This window comes from Eurosta solidaginis, chromosome 3, assembly GCF_040869045.1.
Source record: "Eurosta solidaginis isolate ZX-2024a chromosome 3, ASM4086904v1, whole genome shotgun sequence".
In the NCBI taxonomy this organism is placed as follows: domain Eukaryota; kingdom Metazoa; phylum Arthropoda; class Insecta; order Diptera; family Tephritidae; genus Eurosta; species Eurosta solidaginis.
This window is the reverse complement of record NC_090321.1, coordinates 23,615,052-23,636,000: the sequence shown is the minus strand read 5'-3', so window position 1 is coordinate 23,636,000 and position 20,949 is coordinate 23,615,052. Positions and strand designations below refer to the sequence as shown.

At 38.8% G+C, this 20,949-nt stretch overlaps 2 protein-coding genes across 2 annotated transcripts in view; one reads left to right on the top strand and one right to left on the bottom strand.

Moving 5' to 3' along the window:
• LOC137246283 (senecionine N-oxygenase-like) overlaps window positions 1-20,949 on the top strand; it is a 339,460-nt gene that overhangs the window by 10,970 nt on the left and 307,541 nt on the right. The gene's annotated exons all lie outside the window — the stretch shown is intronic.
• LOC137245861 (senecionine N-oxygenase-like) lies at window positions 138-19,332 on the bottom strand. Its single transcript, XM_067777069.1, has 5 exons — window positions 19,117-19,332; window positions 18,863-19,052; window positions 18,619-18,790; window positions 7,240-7,772; window positions 138-341 (listed from the first exon to the last, which is right to left on the bottom strand). The coding sequence occupies exons 1-5, from the start codon at window positions 19,323-19,325 to the stop codon at window positions 138-140; spliced, it is 1,308 nt and encodes a 435-aa protein (XP_067633170.1). The 5' UTR covers window positions 19,326-19,332.

The following is a 20,949-nucleotide window of genomic DNA, read 5'->3' as shown; positions in this document are numbered from 1 at the left end:
CGTAAAAGCGCAAAACTTTATATATAATCGTAAAGGAATGCAAATCATCATAAACCATTTGACTGGGTAATGTGTCTTGTATTAATTCGTTATTGCTAATGTGTTTATTTGTATACATACATAGATATTTACTTATTTCACACTTTACCATTTTTCGCTTCCTTTGCACTCACATTTGAATGAATTATGAAAGTTTCATCATCCAAAATTTCATAGACAGTTTCACGATATGTATCAAATGCTATTTGGAATTTATGAACACTCTCTCGCATTACTTTAATTACGGCCGGTTTGATGGGTGTGATACCAGCAGTATTTGCTAAATTCTCATAATAATCGTACTAGAAATATAAATTAAATTAAATGAAATGTAAGTTATAATGACAAGGGCGTCACGATTGCCGAGTGTAAGGTGGTTTGTTTGTTTGTTTGTACAACGACGAACCCACTCCCCTAGAATTTTGCGGAATCCTAACGGTTTGACAGAAGGGGTTAAGATACTTGGCTTGGATATCATACATGGTTCCAGGCTCTAGATCAGGGACTGGTATCAGTCTTAGACCACACGAATTGCCACACGTGATTAGTTATCACGTCCTGCACGAGGTGCCCCTGCTTCTACTGATAATGGCGGATCTAGAGAGGACAACTTGATAAAACCCGCACCCCTGAGTCATTGTGCCGAGCTCAGGTGAGGGAGGAATTTCTTAAGGGTCAAGATCGGTACACAACGGTGAAGAACTAGATTGTTGGGGATTTTGATTTTGACTCTGTTTTGGACTTGATGACTTTGGGCTGGTAGGTGCGGTATTCTGCCACCTCAGTAGGCCGGGGTGAAACCTTACCGAAATGGCTGGTAGGCTAATGCTGAACTTGCCCACGTCCCGTTAAAACCGTGGCGGACCTCAAGGTACGTTCCGGCTCCGTCGCCGTTAAGGTGGTGGTGTAGGTGCGGTTGAAAATTTTCCCGATTTGCGTCCGGTCTGGCTCTGAACGCATTACCCATAAGGTACTGCGTCAACCCTCGCGTGGCCTCCCTGCGTAGCATAGATAACCACGACACCGTTGAAGTGCGACTACACAATCGGCTCCGGATAGCGGCCTTGAGGGGGACTTTTTAGAATCGAAAAGACTAACACGAATCCGCCAAGTGTGGGGTGCGGAAGAAGAGCGGTTTTGATGGAAATCCGTCAAATTAATCTTCAGCACTCTAAGACGGCTTCCGCAAATTTGTTGCTCTGCCTTGAAAAAGGCGGATTGAATAAAGTCCTTGTCCAGGAGCCGTGGCTGAGTAGTAACGGCAGAAAGATTTCTGAACTAAGGACTGGAAAATTCAACACCTTGGTGCATGGGGAGGCAGGTAGGCCTAGATCCTGTGTGTGCTTGTTAAAAACGAGATTAAAGCTTTTATTCTCTCTAATTTCAGCAATGCTGACGTAACCACGGTCTACCTCGACCGAGGCAGTAATGAAATGTGGGTGGTCTCAGCGTATATGCCTCATGGGGACGTAGCGGGACCACCACCTGCGATACTGGGCGAAATCACCGCTGAAGCAAGGCGGAGAGGTGTTGGCGTGATCATCGGTGCCGATGCTAATGCCCATCTTAGCACCTGGGGAAGCTCGGATACCAACACTAGAGGTGAGTCTTTATTTACTTTTATTGTAGATGAGGGGCTTTGTATATGTAATAGGGACTTTTATTACTGCGGTATGGGAGGAGGTCCTGGACCTCACCCTGGTTAATAGAGAACTGGAAGGTCGGATATCTGGCTTTAGGGTTCTCAACGGGCACTCCTTCTCTGATCACCGATATATTCAGTTCTCGCTGAACGAAGAACGTTCCTGTAAAATATCTTTTAGGAACCCTAAAAGTACTAACTGGGATTTGTATCGTAGGAAGCTGGGAGAGCTGTTGCCTGTGGCGCCTACCGTTAGTTCGGACCTGTCCGAATCTGAGATAGACGTTCTGGTGGAAAAATTCACCACCAAAGAAATAGCGCCTTTCAACTGTCCTGTACATTGAAAACTTACAGGGGGAAGGGCAAGCGCCCTCTCTTGACGACCTAAGAGCGTCCAGTCGGCGGCTCTTCAACAGAGCTAGGAGGAGTAAATTACCCTCCGACTGGGAGCTCTATAAGGTGAGTCTGGGGATTTATAAATATGAAATAAGGATATCCAAGCGAGATTCTTGGCGAAGCTTCTGCGAAAACGTAGAAGGCTGCAATGAATCCGCGAGGCATAGAAAAATACTCTCAAGGAATCCTGATCCTATGGGGTATCTGAGAGATGATGGTGGGGACTGGTGGCTGAGTAGCGAGGAGTCCCTAAAGCTTTAACGGGATAATCATTTTCCCGATGTCCCAATTTCGCAGGGATCTTCGCCTGCATGGCCGGTGGTCGTTGGCCATGCATAAGTGCCTGCCATTCCAATACGGGAAAGTCAAATAACCTGCGCTATAGGGTCGTTTGCGCCCTATAAATCTCCAGGTCCGGATGGAATCTCATGTATCACCTAAGGATTTCGGGCCAATCAGCCTCTCGTCGTTTCTTCTTAAGGCGTTTGAGCGGCTGATTTACTTGTACCTACGGGAAAGGATACCTCGGGGGTTACTGTCGGCTTCACAGCATGCGTACTGCAAGGGCAGGTCGACGGAAACGGCTCTCTATTCGATTGTAAAGCAAATAGAGGGGTCCCTAGAACACAAAGAGCATGCTCTGGGTGTCTTTCTAGACATCGAGGGGGCTTTTAACAATGTCTTACCGAGGGCAATCGAAAGAGCTCTGGTGGGTTTAGGAGTCGAGGCGGCTCTGGTTGAATTTATTAGCAAACTTCTATGCGGCAGAATTGTCGCAGCGGAGTGGGGAGGGGCCATAATTAAGAAGAAGGTGTGCAGGGGCACGCAATAGGGGGGTGTCCTATCTCCTCTGCTCTGGGTTGTGGTAGTCAACGAGCTTCTTGTGGAGCTGGAGACCAATGGTTGTCGGGTGGTTGCCTATGCAGATGACCTCGCTATCCTAGTCAGAGGTAAATTTCTGGGCACCTTGTGCGATGTTCTGCAGGGCTACCTGGATACTGTGGCTAGGTGGGCTGAATCATGTGGATTGGCGGTCAACCCGGGAAAAACGGAATTGGTTCTTTTTACGAGGAGGTATAAGATGACCGATTTCAGAACTCCCTCGATTGGAGGGGTACAGTTGGAACTTTCTGATAGGGTTAAATATTTGGGGATTGTTTTGGACAAGAAACTGTCCTGGAGACCCAATGTGGAAGATCGGGCCAGGAAAGCCGCCGTTGCCTTGTACTGCTGCAGAGGGGCTATCGGAAAGAGATGGAGACTCTCGCCAGGAGTAGTACACTGGCTTAATGAGATGGTGGTCAAACCGATTCTGCTATATGGGGTGCTGGTCTGGTGGAAAGCACTGGACACTGCGAGCACCTCCAAAATGTTAATATCCGTGCAACCGACGGCACTGATCGGTATCAGTGGCGCTCTCAGAACAACACCTACCTTGGCACTGAACGTCATGCTGAACATATACCCAGTAGATATTGCGGGAAAGGCGGCCGTGGCAAGGTCGTTGGTCAGGCTTCGTGATGTGGGCTATGGGCTTTCTGCAGCGGAAGATGCGGTGGATGGAATGCTATCCAGTGCTACTACGGTTAGGGAATTTAACATCTATTCTGATAGCCAAGCGGCTATTAAGGCATTGAGCTCAACTACAGTGCGATCGAGGGTGGTCTGGGGGTGCCTCACTTTGCTTGCGATTGCATCGAATTATTTTACAATTAAGATTATCTGGGTCCCGGGCCATAGTGTTATCCCGAGTAACTGTCAAGCGGATCTCTTAGCCCGCATCGGTACAGCTGTATGGAGGATGATGAGGTGGAATCACCAAATCACTTTATGCTTGATTGCCCAGCTTTTGCCAGAACTAGGCGAAAGTACTTCGGTCGCGACTCACTTGGATCTCCCGAGGATTTATCTAAAGTTGAGATCGGTATAATTCGGAGCTTTATCGTTGGTACTCAACGATTCTCTAAGTAGCTAGATCTAAGTCACCGTTATTTTTGGTGTGTGTGGTATCATAACGGACCTTCGTGTTGTCCACGTGAGCTATCCTTATCAGGGCAGCTACCACCTAACCTTACCAAACCTAACGGTTTGACAGACTTCTGCTGGATAAGCACTCGGTACAGTTGTATACTAGCCCGGATTTCACGCCAACGACTTTATTTCACTAAGGCCCGTTTTTCAGTAGTTGGTTAAGCTAAGCTTAAACTAAGTTTGCTTAAACTCTAGTCAAATTTAAACTGCAGTTCAACTACTGAGCAGTTTTTCAGTCACAGTTTAAGGCGGTGCAGTGAAATAACTCCCAAATGCAATAACTCTCAACAAAAAATGAAATAACTCCCAAATATTTTCCATACAAATTGGGACTTATTTCATAATGAAATAACTCCCAAATGAAATAATCCCCAATAAAGTTTCTTTGGGAGTTATTTCATAATTTTATGAGATTGGGAGTTATTTAATTTTTATTGGGACTTCATTGTTTGTAGTTCAGGCATTGGGAGTTATTTCATTTTTGTTGGGAGTTATTTCATTTTCTTAAAAATACAATTTTATCAAACTTTGACGTTCTTCTAACAGTTTCTATGGGTCGGCTATACATTAAGGGACTAATTGGTTTTATTCGTAAACCAAAGGGGTTTGAACTTTGAAATTTGGCACATAGGTTCTCAGGGAGTTCCCCAACGAGAATCAGTAAGTAATTTTTAATTGTTATTAACAATTTACTAGTAATTAGTAGTTAAAGTTACCATGGTATAACTATCACTATCACAAAATGGACTTTTTTCATTCAACTCTATTTATTTATTTTACAAAAAAATAGAAAATTTGGAATAAAAAATCGCGCGATGCACAGTAATTCTGCGTAGAACACCTTTCTGCATAAGCGGCCTTTGGCCGCGCTTATAAAAAATAACCCTGGGCTGGGCCATGCCAAGTCCGGCTGTGTGCGCGGCTGAAGGCCGCCTATGCAGAAACGTGTTCTACGCAGACTTGTTCCTTTTATTTTTTACTTTTAATAAATTATGTTAATTTCATAAAAAAATGTGATTTTTTAAAATAAATTACGTTTACTTCAACGACAATATTCAAGTTTTCTTGTAATTGTAACTTTTACATATGTACATAATAGTTTGCTGTATTTTTCAAATCTCATTGTAACTGATTATATAGTATAAAGATACCATTTCAAATTTTGATTTGGGAGTTATTAAATTTTTTTTTGGGACTTGTGGTTTCATTATGAAATAACTGGCAAATATTGGGAGTTATTTCATTTCCTTCTTTGGGAGTTATTTCATTTATTAAAATAGGGAGTTATTTCATTTTTATTGGGACTTATTTCATTGGGAGTTATTTCATGGGAGTTATTTCACTGCACCTTTAGGACCGCCTTTGGGGTATGCTTTTTGTGCGGCTACATTGGTTTTTTTATTATCTAGATAATTGTAGATACGGCAACAGCTATATTTTGTTTACCCAACAAACATGGAAAAAAATTCTTCAGCGAAATTTATATATATAGTTCCGGAAGTGATATCCAACATCATTATTTAATTATTCTTAAACCATATAGTTCTTGAGTTGATATCCAACTTCATTCTCGAATCCCTATCCAACCTTTGAGAAGTTTTGTAAAATTAAAAGTTTTCCAGTTGGTCTGAAACGTCATTAATATTTTCTAATTAATATTCTAATTTCCAGAGATATTGAAAAATGTATAGTTCTCAAATGAATATTCAACAATTTTTTCCAGTTGACATCCTACATTGGATATCGAGTTGAGGTGAAGTTGAAAAAAAATCTCCTAGATGGTACCACCAAAGCAAATAGCCATTTATAGTTAAAAATAAACACGTAATTGATATCAGTAATGAAGCGTAAGTAATCAAAAATAAATTATATAGCCGCCGCCGTGGTATGATGGTAGCGTGCTCCGCCTACCACACCGAAGATCCTGGGTTCATCCCCCAGGCAAAGCAACATAAACATTTTAGAAACAAGGTTTTTTAATTAGAACCCACTTTTTATAATCGGGATTGCCCATCGGCAGTGTTTCACAAGCACTCCGTTTGTATTTCTGCTAACAAATTAGGTCCCGTCCGGCCAATTTGTAGGAAAAATTAAAAGGAGCACGACGCAAATTCGAAGAGAAGCTTTGCCTAAAATCTCTTCGGAGGTTAGCGTGTTACATTTATTTATTTTTTAAATTATAAATATTTCATTTTATTTTCGTGAAAAAACTGTAGTATGAAATCTTACATTTGACTCCAGTTAGAGAACCACAAGTTGTTAATTAAATTTTTCCAACTTTAGTAATAGCATTTTTTTCTTTATAAAAATTCGCTCTTTTGCTGAGTACGCTATTATTTTTGAGCTGAACCACTGGTACGAATCAACTCTTGAGATTTTAGAAGTATGCCTAGTAGGGCGGGTCGATTTAAAAATCGCTCATTGCTCTGTGAAAATCGTATTCTAGGGATCAAAATAAGAAACTTTTCCGAAGGAACCATACCTCTAAATCGAATTCTGATGTCCCCCCTGTGGGTCGAACTTTTGGGTAGGGGCAATTTCAATTCTACCTGCTGTGTCTTGTGGTGGCTTAAAAAAAACAACACAAGCAATTTTACGATCTGCAATTGTGCCACAGTGATGCCTTGGTTTTAAAAGGAGGTTGTAAAAACGCTAATTTCTAATAATTTTTTTTTAATTTCTTTTCTATTAATAAGTTAAATTCATTTTTTCATTTACATATGTTCTGACTAAATAAATTTCTAAAGAGTAAAATAAACTCCAAAAAGAAAAAACATAGGCATTTCAAAGTGAGATTTTTAAAAATTTGCCCCTACGACCCAAAGAGGGGGACATCAGAATTCGTTTTAGAGGTATTATTCCTTCGGCCCAGCTAGATCGACCGCTTAAGCTTAGCTTAAACTTCAGTTAAAGTAGACTGGAAAACTGCAGAATAAGTTTAAGCATAGTATAACTGACAAACTGAGTTGAACTTGTACTGAAAAACCGGGCCTAAGTTGAATTTTGTTACGTGATGACTGAAATTCAGCAAAAAGGCTGTTTAAAGGCAATACAACCGAAAGGCCGAACGTTCGCTTGGCCAAAATTCGACAATCGTGATTAACGGCGATAGCTTAGAACTAATTATTCACCTTTAAACCATTTATTTCGTGAGTTAGCCGTTTCTGAAGACCATTTGCTTTCCGTTCAGCCAGTTCTTCGTCTGTCTCTTGCAGCATTTCGTCTCGACTGGGCAGTGTCTTACGTTTACTAAAGTACTCGAGTGCAAATCGCACTTCAAGATCCATTAGCGCAGGAAAAACAAGAAATTTTAGTCCCACAAATGCCATTGTTGGCTGATTAATATTAATGCAGTGTTTGTAAAGTGGGTATACTACATTTTCATCTATGAAAACACCACAGTCGGTGCTTAAAAATGGTGCCGTATAATTAAAGCCAGTGCAATAAATTACAACGCTGAAATTGTGGGTGCTGTCATCAAGAAAACAAGCACCGGATGGTGTGAAATATTTTACAGCTGGTTTCGGTACAATATTCGGCTTCAAATTGCTAAAAGGTGGCTGCGTCACGTTATGGCTGAGGTAGACACTTTTGGCATATTTGCATATGTGATGAGCTAAATCCATACCACTAGGTCCGGCGCCGATAATAAGGACTGTTTCATCTTTTAAACGAAAAGTAAATAACATTAAAATTAAAGAAATTAATAAAAAACAGTTTGGGCTTTTCATGTCGGAAACCATATATGTAATACTCCTATATTGCTAATAGAAAATGCTCGCAACGTGTTTTGAATTCGAAATCAAAACAAGACAGCCTATAAAATTTTTCTGATTGTATCAGCATAAGTGTGACAAGAAAACATTTTAATTTAGGTACATTCGATTATTGAATACAAAACCAAAACGTTTGAACAGCAATATATCGGCACTCTGATGTTTGGGAATGTACCTAGCCTTTTGTAGCAATATAGGAGTATTACATATATGTTGGAAACGTTGTTAAAGCAAATATAAGCAAAATTTTGATTTGTATAGGAAGTTGGGTATTTGGTATTTAATTTTGAAAAAATAAACCATGATAGACCATTCGCATACAATTCTGAGCTGCCCTAATGTGTTAATTAAGTATGTGCATGGCCTACATGCCAACATTTTTTTGAAGAGATCGATCCATGAGCAGAAAAGTGAGTTCCCCGTTGTTCGAAGTGAGCCGCCAAAACATAGACATTGGCTCTCGAACTACGAAATTGTGTGTGTTGTGTTTAAAAAAGTATGGTCTTCGAAAAATATAAAAGCGATTTATTGCACTGCAAAACAAAAAAAGTTTGCGTTATTATCATACCAGCAAACTTTTTTATTTCTGTCTACAGATGTAACAAGTAAGGAAGGCTAAGTTCGGGTGCAACCGAACATTACATACTCAGCTAAGAGCTATGGAGACAAAATGAGGGAAAATCACCATGTAGGAAAATGAACCGAGGGTAAACTTGGAATGTGTTTGTATGACATGTGTATCAAATGGAAGGTATTAAAGAGTATTTTAAGAGGGAGTAGGCCATAGTTCTATGGGTGGACGCCATTTAGGGATATCGCCATAAAGGTGGACCAGGGCTGACTCTAGAATGTGTTTGTACGATATGGGTATCAAATGAAAAGTGTTTATGAGTATTTTAAAAGGGAGTGGGCCTTAGTTCTATAGGTGGACGCCTTTTCGAGATATCGCCATAAAGGTGGACCAGGGGTGACTCTAGAATTTGTTTGTACGATATGGGTAGCAAATGAAAGGTGTTAATGAGTATTTTAAAAGGGAGTGGGCCTTAGTTCTATAGGTGGACGCCTTTTCGAGATATCGTCATAAAGGTGGCCCAGGGGTGACTCTAGAATTTGTTTGTACGATATGGGTAGCAAATGAAAGGTGTTAATGAGTATTTTAAAAGGGAGTGGGCCTTAGTTCTATAGGTGGACGCCTTTTCGAGATATCGCCATAAAGGTGGACCAGGGGCGACTCTAGAATTTGTTTGTACGTAATGGGTATCAAATGAAAGGTGTTGATGAGTATTTTAAAGAGCGTGGGCCTCAGTTCTATAGGTGGACGCCTTTTCGAGATGTCGCCATAAAGGTGGACCAGGGTGACCCAGAACATCATCTGTCGGGTACCGCTAATTTATTTATATATGTAATACCACGAACAGTATTCCTGCCAAGGTTCCAAGGGCTTTTGATTTCGCCCTGCAGAACTTTCTCATTTTCTTCTACTAATATGGTAATCTAATGTTATATTTTGCGTCAATAAACCAATCCAATTACCATGTTTCCTCCATTTTTTCTTATTTGGTATAGAATTATGGCATTTTTTTCATTTTTCGTAACTTTCGATATCGAAAAAGTGGGCGTGATCATAGTCGGATTTCGGCCATTTCTTACAGCAATAGAAAGAGAGTTCAGATAAGTACGTGAACTGAGCTTAGTAAAGATATATCGATTTTTGCTCAAGTTATCGTGTTAACGGCCGAGCGGAAGGAGAGACGGTCGACTGTGTATAAAAACTGGGCGTGGCTTCAACCGATTTCGCCCTTTCTCACAGAAAACAGTTATCGTCCTAGAATCTATGCCCCTGCCAAATTTAACAGGGATTGGTAAATTTTTGTTCGACTTATGGCATTAAAAGTATCCTGGACAAATTAAATGAAAAAGGGCGGAGCCACGCCCATTTTGAAAATTTCTTTTATTTTTGTATTTTATAGCACCATATCATTACTGGAGTCGAATGTTGACATAATTTACTTATATACTGTACAGATAATGGATTTTTTGTTAAAATTTGATTTAAAAAAATTTTTTTAAAGTGGGCGTGGTCGTTCTCCGATTTTGCTAATTTATATTAAGCATACATATAGTAATAGGAGCAACGTTCTTGCCAAATTTCATCACGATATCTTCAACGACTGCCAAATTACAGGTTGCAAAACTTTTAAATTACTTTTAAAAGTGGGCGGTGCCACGCCCATTGTCCAAAATTTTAATAATTTTCTATTCTGCGGCATAATTTGAACTAACCTACCGAGTTTCATCGCTTTATCCGTCTTTGGTAATGAATTATCGCACTTTTTCGGTTTTTCGAAATTTTCGATATCGAAAAAGTGGGCGTGGTTATGGTCCGATTTCGTTCATTTTAAATAGCGATCTGAGATGAGTTCCCAGGAACCTGCAAACCAAATTTCATCAAGATACCTCAAAATTTACTCAAGTTATCGTGTTAACGGACAGACGGACGGAGGGACGGACGGACATGGCTCAATCAAATTTTTTTTCGATACTGATGATTTTGATATATGGAAGTCTATATCTATCTCGATTCCTTTATACCTTTACAACCAACCGTTATCCAATCAAAGTTAACATACTCTGTGAGCTCTGCTCAGCTGAGTATAAAAAGAGCGAGCTCTTTAAAAGCTATACATTACAAACACACACACTTTGTACGAATCTACCATCAGACGTCCCAATTAGACTGGGCGAGATTATGCGAAGGCGAGAGGTGCACATGATCGACCAAGCGGGAAAGGCGTGGGTTCAAGCGTGGGGCTGTAAAGTGTCGAAGATTGTGTGTAGGTCTTACAACCTTAGACTAACAAAGTTGTTTCTATCGTTAAAAAGAGAAGATTGTAGACTCATGACGGGTATTCTGACTGTACACTGCCTTCTCATGCCTTTAAATTAGGCATGGTCAGTGATAGCAGATGTAGGAAGTGCGGGCTGGAGGAGGAAACGATCGAGCACGTTTTGTTCTCGTGTCCTGCGCTTGCCAGGCTAAGACTCCAGCTATTAGGAGTGATACAGCTGTCAGATCTAGAAGCGGCAAGTGGATTAAGTCCTAGGAAGCTTCTAGTATTTGCCAAGAGCACGGAGTTATTTTATAACATAGGTCCTGGTTTTTGATAGGGGTTTTCAGTTTGATCGTTAAAACAAACTTCTGGTAACACTATGGACTCATTCAGTCTATGTGAGGTCCTCATGGACCGGCCAGTTCAACCTAACCTAACCTATCATCAGAATTACCCTAACGGCTGTGGTTCGATCTTAAATTCAAGAAACCGTAAATATCACTGGCGATCAAGCGTTTTCTGAGGCAAGTGCCGAACCACGACCCGTTAGGCCAATTCTATTCGAGGATTCAGGTTCAGCGCATCAAAGCGCATGAGTAAACATACATATGTCGCATTACCAGATCCGCCATCTCTTTTTGAGTAGCTGTGTAGATTATCGCTTTTGACTTTTTCGAAGATATGCTATTTGTAGCCAAAGTATACATTTTTAGTTTTTTGATTTTTTGAACACAGCAACTAAAAATATACGTTAGGATGAGCCCAAGTGCGAATTCCAAATTCCTGTGTTTTGGAAGCTAATGTGCTCAGCAGATGCAATTCGTCAACGTCACCACGTCCGCCATTTTCCACTGACAGCACTTACGTGGCGTAACGTGATACGCATAACGACTGACGTTAATAATTTTATTCAGCAAATAAATTGCAGTTTTTAATTTCAAAATAATAATAATTCGTCAATTAATAGCATTGCTTAATTGTGTAAGGTCATCCTAAGAATACGAGCAATATAATATAAAGGCAACCTAATCTATGGTCAATATAATACAACGGTTAGGCTGACCCTACCTTAGTAATTAATCCTACTGAATACATCATCTCTGCACATGAATGGAATAATAATCAATTGGCAACCCTTACTCAATGTCAGCGACAAAAGGGCAGTTTAGATTTGAACAACGCGCCGTGAACAACGTCGGTTCGGCAACGGGCAGAGAAATCATTCTAATACTCATTTTACTTTCAATAAATTAAACCATTTAATTAATTTCATTTAAACACACATATTTTCCTATATTTAACTTTAAACTTTAATAAACATGAATTGTTAGTTATAATGTGCTAATGTGCATAAATCGGCAGCGTTTTTATTTAATCGGAATCCAGAAAATCCTGACAACCCGAAAGAGCTTGAATAAAGACTCTTTCAGTTCAGAAGTGAGATGCTCCGCATAGCCTCACAGTGACAGTGTGAATTATATTGAAATATAATAGAACAAAAATATGTGTGTGTGTAAAACAACGAATTCTTGAGAAGATTCGTTCGTTTCAGGAAGATTGCATCAGAATACATGCATCATTCTGACAAGTGTAGACATGTTCAAAGTCTGTACATAAGACACAAACCGAAAGTTGATGTACATACATATGTTTTGTTGTTGTGTTTGCCTACGAGCGTATGAATGGACGAGCGTCGGTAAAGCATTATCGATAAAGCAGTATCAACGGAAAGTATTTGAATTGCATACGATATTGTCATGTTTTTTCTTCGTGTCATAGAGCGTTGCTATAAATCGTAAGTTGCAAGCAAAGAAACAACGAAAATCCGTTTGTGTTCAAATTGCATGTTGTAATTGTTGTTGTGTTGCCTGTCGCGCGTACGAATGGACGATCGGTCGGTGATACATACAAAGTAAGACAGAGCAAGTGAATTTCGGTGGTTGATTTCAAATTGCGTGTTGTAGTTGTTGCCCAAAATTTGTTGCCTATCGCGCGTACGAATGGACGAGCGGTTTGCGGGGAAAAAAAGGCAAAAGCAAGAAAGCAGAAATTGTGAATTATAGGCGTACGAATATAACTGTGGCAAAGTATAGTTATAGGGCGTACGAATGTACGAACGGTTGATGAACATAGAAAATAGAAATCAGAGCTTTGTATTTGAAGTAATAAATACAAGATTTTTTTTTATTAACTCTGCGGTCTGCGTGTAGAGCGTGCGAGTGAACGAGTAAAGAATACGACAATGGTCGTTAATGTTATTATTGTAATAATTTCAAAGTGTCGATCTCGCTTACACGACCATTCGTGTGTATGAAAATATAAATAGACAAAAGAGACAACGTGTCATAAAACTCGAACGAAAGGACGAGTGAAGCAAAACAAATAAGTAAACAAATTCTAATTAGAATACTCGTTTTAAAAGAAGTAAACAAAATAGCAAAATGAAAACAAAAGTGTCAACGTTGAAAGTAGACGAGCTGAAAGAGCAGCTGCGTAATAATGATCTTTCAACTACGGGAACAAAAGCTGAATTAGTGTTACGATTGTGTGATTTCTTAGGTAGTGATGAAATCCAAATCGAGAATTCTGAATTAAATTTACAAACGCAAGTAAATGATTTAAGAGCAATGATGGAAATTATGATGACAAAAATACAAAGTTTGGTTCCAAGTCAACAGACAAATGCACAAGAAGTGAATGGTAGTGGCTCTAGTGTAAATGAAGAGCGTGTAGTTGTGTCACCCCAAAGTTCAATAAGAGTGGTGGGCAGAAATGCCAGTGTAAAAGAAATTGCTGAGACAATACCAGAATTTAACCCAACGAACGAAAGCTCTCTAACAGTGACACAATTTGTTAATAGGGTGGACAGTGCAATAAGTGCATACGAATGGGATGAGAAATGTTTACTTTTGGCAGTGTACAGCAAATTAAAAGGTGCTGCACGAATGTGGTTAGATGCTGCACCAACATTTTACTCTAATTGGTCTGATTTGGCAAGTGCGTTAAAAAGTGAATTTAGTTTTGAATTGAATGATGCACAAATTCATTATAAAATGGCAAGTGCAACGCGAATGCAAAACGAAAAAGTTAATGAATATTGTTTTCGAATGAGCGGACTAGGCCGACGGTATGGCTTGACTGAAAGTACAATTATAAAATACATTCGCGACGGTTTAAAGCATCGTGAGTTGCAAATAGCAATAGCTCCAATTAAGTTTAATTCTCTGAAAGATATGCGCGAAACAATTGAAGATTATATACAAAATATGTCGGTAACAAAACAGTTTAAAAACGAGTACATAAACAATCGCAATAAAGAAAGTGCTAAAGATATCAATCGAAGCGCGGTCGAAACGAAAAGCGTAACATGTTACAATTGCAAAGAAGGTGGACATATCGCGCGAAATTGTCCGAAATCGAAGCAGAATCGTAAATGTAAAGACTGTAATAAACTTCATCCAAATAATGAAGCAGAAAATTGCGGGAAAAAAGCAGTTGTTGTCAAGCGTTCTCAGTTACAAGAATCAACAAATTTTTGTCAAAAACCAGTCATTGTAAATGGTAAGTCATTAGTAGCTTTCGTAGACACTGGAAGTGAATGTAGTATGATCCAGCGATCAGCTGTAGAAAAGTTGAACATCCAAATATATCCATGCGCTGCAGAAATAGTAGGTATATGCGGTGGAAAGCGTACATTAAAGAATAAGGTCAACGTATGCATGACAGTTGATGAGATAAATTTAAAAGTCAATTTATTTGTGGTCGATGACGATATTTTAACGACGGACGTACTTTTGGGCCAAGATATTTTTAAAAATGACGGCATGGTAGCAGAAATAAAAGCGGACAACTTTACATTTTCTACGCAGGTGAAAAAGTTAGTCATGGAAAATCCAGTAACGAATTTTAGTAACATTAATTGTAGTATAGACGACGAGAATTCAAATTTGCAGGCGTTATTGGAAGATAATAGGGACGTTTTTGCAGAAAAGCTTTGTGACATTGGCTTAACTAATGCGACGAAAATGAGAATTGAACTGACAACGAATACACCGATTGCTCAAAAACCATACAGGGTTCCTGAGCCAAAAAAGCATCTTGTAACAGAAATGATTAATGAGCTTTTGTCATGCGACATAATTAGCCCATCGAAATCAGAATACGCAAGTCCAATTATTTTGGTTAAGAAGAAAAACGGCGGTGAACGCCTCTGCGTTGACTACAGGCGACTAAACCAGTTTACAACAAAAGAAATTTATCCTACACCAAACATAGAAGAAAGGCTGAGCGAAGCCTTGAGATACAAATATTTTTCAGTCTTAGATTTAAATAGTGGTTACTATCAGGTACCAATCGAAGAAGAGTGTCGAAAATACACTGCGTTCATAACAACAGACGGTTTATTTGAATTTAAGCGAATGCCATTCGGGCTTAGAAATGCGCCGGCGGTATTCCAGCGTTTAATGCAAAACATTAAAGATAGGACTCAACCTGGTGACATGATTCACTATATGGATGATATATTGGTTGGTAGTAACAATATATCCGAGATGTACGAAAAGTTGACTAGAGTATTTGAAGCTTTACGCCAACTTAATCTTACTTTAAATATCAACAAATGCGAATTTATGAAGCAGACAATAGAATTTTTAGGACATGAACTTCACCCCGGTGGTGTAAGTCCAGGCAATATAAAGACGGCGGCTGTAAATAATTTTTCAGTGCCAAAATCTGTAACCGATATAAGACGTTTTCTAGGTCTTAGTGGATATTTTAGACGCTTCGTGCCAGGGTACTCGATTATAAGCGAGCCGTTGCGTGAATTATTACGCAAAGATCAACAGGTTAAATGGACTGATAGGCAAGAGAAAGCATTTTTGATGTTGAAGACAGCGTTAACATCGAAGCCGGTGATGGCAGGTTATCGCGTTGAAGCAGATCATCAAATACATACTGATGCCAGTTCTGTTGGCATTGCAGGCGTGCTCTTACAGCGGGAAGGCAGTGACTGGAAACCAGTTGCGTATTATAGCAGATCCACAACAGATAGCGAACGTAGTTTTCACAGCTATGAACTCGAAGTTTTAGCAGTGGTTAGTAGTCTAGAGCGCTTTAGATATTACGTCCAAGGTAAAGAAATTGTAGTGGTGACTGATTGTAATGCAGTTACTACAGCGATGCAGAAGCGTGAGTTGATACCAAGAATTGCACGTTGGTGGCTACGTATCCAGGACTTTATTGTTAAGTTAGAACATCGACCAGGCAAGAGGATGGAACATGTTGATTTCCTAAGCAGAACACCAAACGAAAAAAGCATAGATATAGAGACAGCATCCTTAAAAATTTCAAAAACAACAATAGAAATGGGAGATTGGATGTACAGTATGCAACAGCAAGACAATAATATTCGTTCTATTATTGAGAAATTAGAAAGCGGTGACAAAATTACAAATGAAGAATATAAGCTCGAAAATGGGCGGGTTTACCGAAAACAGAAAGGTGATAAATTATGGTTAGTACCAAAATCAATGCGTTACAAAATTATAGCTAGCGTACATGAGAAAGTTAAACACCTTAGCACGGAGAAAACTTTAGAAGAAACACAGAAATACTTTTGGTTTCCACGTATGCGAAATTTCATAAAATCTTTTATACAATCATGCGTCGAGTGTGCGTACAATAAGCAGCGGGGTGGTAAAACAGAAGGGGCGTACCATTACGATGAAGTCGATCCTGTACCGTTTAAAACGATACATATTGATCATCTTGGACCTTTTCCCCGTAGTAAAAAGGGAAACGAGCATATTATAGTTTTAGTGGATTCATTTACAAAATATACGATAGTACGAGCAGTTAAGAGTACTGCAACCCGACATGTATTGACACTAATGAATGAGGTGAGCAGTTATTTTGGAGTGCCTACACGTATCGTAACAGATCGACGGACAGCATTCACATCAAATGACTTTAAGAATTATTGTAACAATCACGACATCAAGCAGATTTTAAACGCAGTTCGAACTCCACGGGCAAATGGACATGCCGAGCGTACAAATCGAACTATTATGGGTATGTTACTTCCATCAACTGAAAACGACAAAAACTGGGATGAACAAATTCAAAGCATACAGTGGGCTATTAACACGATGAAGAATAAAACAACACAGCGAACACCCCAAGAACTTTTATTCAGTTATAAGCCTAGAGATATTTTACAAAACAAATTGATATTAGCATTACATGAAGATAAAACTATCAACAACGACGAGATGAAAGAGATACAAACAGATGCCGTGCATCGAATAAATCAGCAAAGGGAGAAAGCAAACTCTAAATTCGACGAAAGACATCGTAAACCAACACAGTACAACGTCGGCGATCTTGTTCTCGCCGAAAATGAACAGGTGAGCACTGGTGGTTCTCGCAAATTGGAGCCACTGTACAAAGGGCCGTTTTTGATAACAAAGGTTATAGGTAAAGACCGGTATCTCATTGAAGACATACCTGGATCGAAACGTAAGCAACGACATTATACTTCAATTTTTGCATCAGATAAGTTGAAGCCATGGTGTAGTTTACCCAATTTTGATGGTTTTGACAACGACGACGACGGAGCCGAGGGCGACTCCAGTTATCAGGATTGGCCGAATGTAAGGTCATCCTAAGAATACGAGCAATATAATATAAAGGCAACCTAATCTATGGTCAATATAATACAACGGTTAGGCTGACCCTACCTTAGTAATTAATCCTACTGAATACATCATCTCTGCACATGAATGGAATAATAATCAATTGGCAACCCTTACTCAATGTCAGCGACAAAAGGGCAGTTTAGATTTGAACAACGCGCCGTGAACAACGTCGGTTCGGCAACGGGCAGAGAAATCATTCTAATACTCATTTTACTTTCAATAAATTAAACCATTTAATTAATTTCATTTAAACACACATATTTTCCTATATTTAACTTTAAACTTTAATAAACATGAATTGTTATTTATAATGTGCTAATGTGCATAAATCGGCAGCGTTTTTATTTAATCGGAATCCAGAAAATCCTGACAACCCGAAAGAGCTTGAATAAAGACTCTTTCAATTGTTTAAACCAAATTTTCAGAGACGCGATCTATAAATAGAAAATTGGCAAAGTAGGAAGGGTACAACAACTGTTAGGCTGTCTATTTGGCGTTCTACATTAAAACACACATAACCAACTCAGCGGTCAGTTTCTTCCTTGCGCGCTACGTATGTGACGTATTGTATCCCTTTAAGTCATCACTTCGAAAAATGTTGAAATAAATTTGTTTGCTTACTTGCCAATAACTTCAAAAAAATTTGTTTGGTTCAATACCCAGCCGAATGTTATACAGTGAAATGATAATAATTATATTGTGACGAATATTAGCAACACTAAGGGATACTATCATCTCTAAGCCGATACTAAGCAGTCACTTGTATCTACATTAACAAATCGATCATTATGTCTACACATTTGTACATATAGCAGCGGAGAGATACTCACAAAAGTATGCAATCATCAGCAAAGTAGTTCTCACACATACACATGCATATTTCTGAGATACTAACAAAAGTATGCAATCTTCAGCGAACTAGTAAATTCTAGAAGGAGAAACGCCTAGAAATATGCCAACGAGGAAACCGAAGAGTATAAAAGCAGCACCAGCTGAGGCATGAGCAATCAGTTTGATTTAAGCACGCTATTGGTTGCGAAGTATAAGTGTTATTGGAAGTATTTTAAAAGTAGTCTAATAAAGACCATTTTGCATTATTAAATATTGGAGTTATTTATTCAACAGTTTAGTGATACGAACATTAGTAGAAGGTTGCAAATAAGCGGAATTTCCCTGAAGTCGTTACAATATTTTTTAGTGTCATATACCTTTGAAATCCCTTGCTCTTCGATACATATGACTGTGCATAAGTTTGCCCTGATACTTTTCCCAATCTTTCACTGGCGCATAGTGTGGTGTGACAGCACAACCATTACAAACAAATATGAAATTAAACTCCTGCACCAGCAATTGATTGCTTCTTTTATTGAGTACATAAACCTGAAAGTTACACAAAATTGTTGATCTTTGGCAATTCATACGAGAAACTGAAATAAATTGTGAATGAAGTACCTCCCAAAGTCCATTGTATGGTCGAATACGTATTACTTCGTGTTCCAGTTTGATATGTGGTGTCAGGTCAAAGTGTTTTGCATATGCTTGATGATATTTCAAAACCTCGTGATGGCTAATAAAAGATTGTTTTATATTTTTGGGATAGTCAAAGTCAGGATAGGCCATCATTTCTTTGGGTGAATTGGTACTAAATACAAAAAGAATTGCATTTTTTTAATAAAATTTTTTTTTTAATAACCGATTGAACACACCGTAAATCTTCATAAATGCTGCTGTGGATGTCAGTTTCATATTTGGCACCCGTTGGCTCTGTGTACACCCATTGTCCGCCAATAGACTGACTCTTTTCATAGCAAATCACTTCGAAGCCTTGGGCTAATGAATGTCTTACAGCTGCTAGACCTGCGGGGCCTCCACCTACAACGCAAACACGATTTGGCTTAATATTTGACGAAATCATTTTTAAATTGTATACTAAACAAAGTTTATTCAGTTTTAGCACTGAATATTTTAATTCCCACCTACCATCAAAATAGTGCGTTTATGAAGTTTGCTCTTAATTATTTACGTATATGTAGCTAGAAAGAAAGGGGGCGTCTACTGTGACACATACATACGCAGTTCTGTGTTTGAAACCCACTGAGACCTTTAAGAACCCAAAGGATGGATGGGTTGAGGTTGTTCAAATAGAAATATCGGAATAGATGTGTTTCAGACAAACTGAACGTATAATTGGGATCATACTTACTTAACTCAGCGCCCAACTCCACTTAATTTTTGAATTTAGTTGTTGGTCTTTAAGATCTGCATAGAACTCAAATTTATCTTGAAGATTCCAACATTGTTCAAGAAACCCTAAACGTTGCATTCCAAAAGTTGCAAGAGAAGATCGGCCTAAAACTCCTCGACGTACTATTGGCATTCAAATTATGTATTACTATTGATATTAACGTTTATTGTTCTTTGAATACACATATTTAGCTCAAAACAAGTAAGGAAGGTTAAGTTCGGGTGTAACCGAACATTACATACTCAGTTAAGTTCTTTTGAATTAAAATAAGGGAAAATCATCAGGTAGGAAAATTAACCTTGGGTAACCCTGGAATGTGTTTGTATGATATGGGTATCAAATGGAAAGTATTAAAGATTATTTTGGAAGGAAGTGGGCCATAGTTCTATAGGAGGATGGCTTTTCGAGATATCGCCATAAAGGTGGACCAGGGTTGACTCTATAATGTGTATGTACGATATGAGTATCAAATGAAATGTGTTAATGAGGGTTATAAAAGGGAGTGGCTCTTAGATGTATATGTGAAGGCGTTTTCGAGATATCGACAAAAATGTGGACCAGGGTGACCCAGAACATCATCTGTCGCGTACCGCTAATTTATTTATATATGTAATACGACGAACAGTTTTCCTGCCATGATTCCAATGGCTTTTAATTTCGCCCTGCAGAACTTTTTTATTTTCTTCTACTTAATATGGTAGTTGTCACACCCATACAAAGTTTTTTCCAAAGTTATATTTTGCGTCAAAAATCCAATCCAATCACCATGTTTCATCCCTTTTTAAACGGTTTTATTTAGCTTGACTTGACAGGCACGGCAGCATGCATGGCCGTTGTGAACGAATTTTGTAATTGAAATTTAAGTAACTTCCCGATAAGCTATAAGCTTGAAACTTGGAATATAGTTCAGAACCCGAAGAAAATCGCCGCCAGGTGGCGCAAGGATCGAGATATTCGCAAAAATCGTATTTGTGGTCCGATTTGACTCATATTTGGAACAAATATTGCATACAGTCCGGTAGAAGTAACATCAAAATATTTTTGAGTTGGAGGAGGGATAAGCATACGTGGCGCAGATTCGAGTAAAGTCTTTGGAAGGATTATGTATTGAGGACTTAGGTTGTAACAAATTGTCAGGAAAGAGTCCTTGTAATAATGAGTCACTAAATGAACTAAATAGACTAAAGACTAAAAACTTGAACTTAAAATAATTAAAAAAAAAATTTTAAGTTAAACGGTTTTATTGAAAACAATACTTACATGAAGTAATAATAATACGAAAAGCTAGAAAATA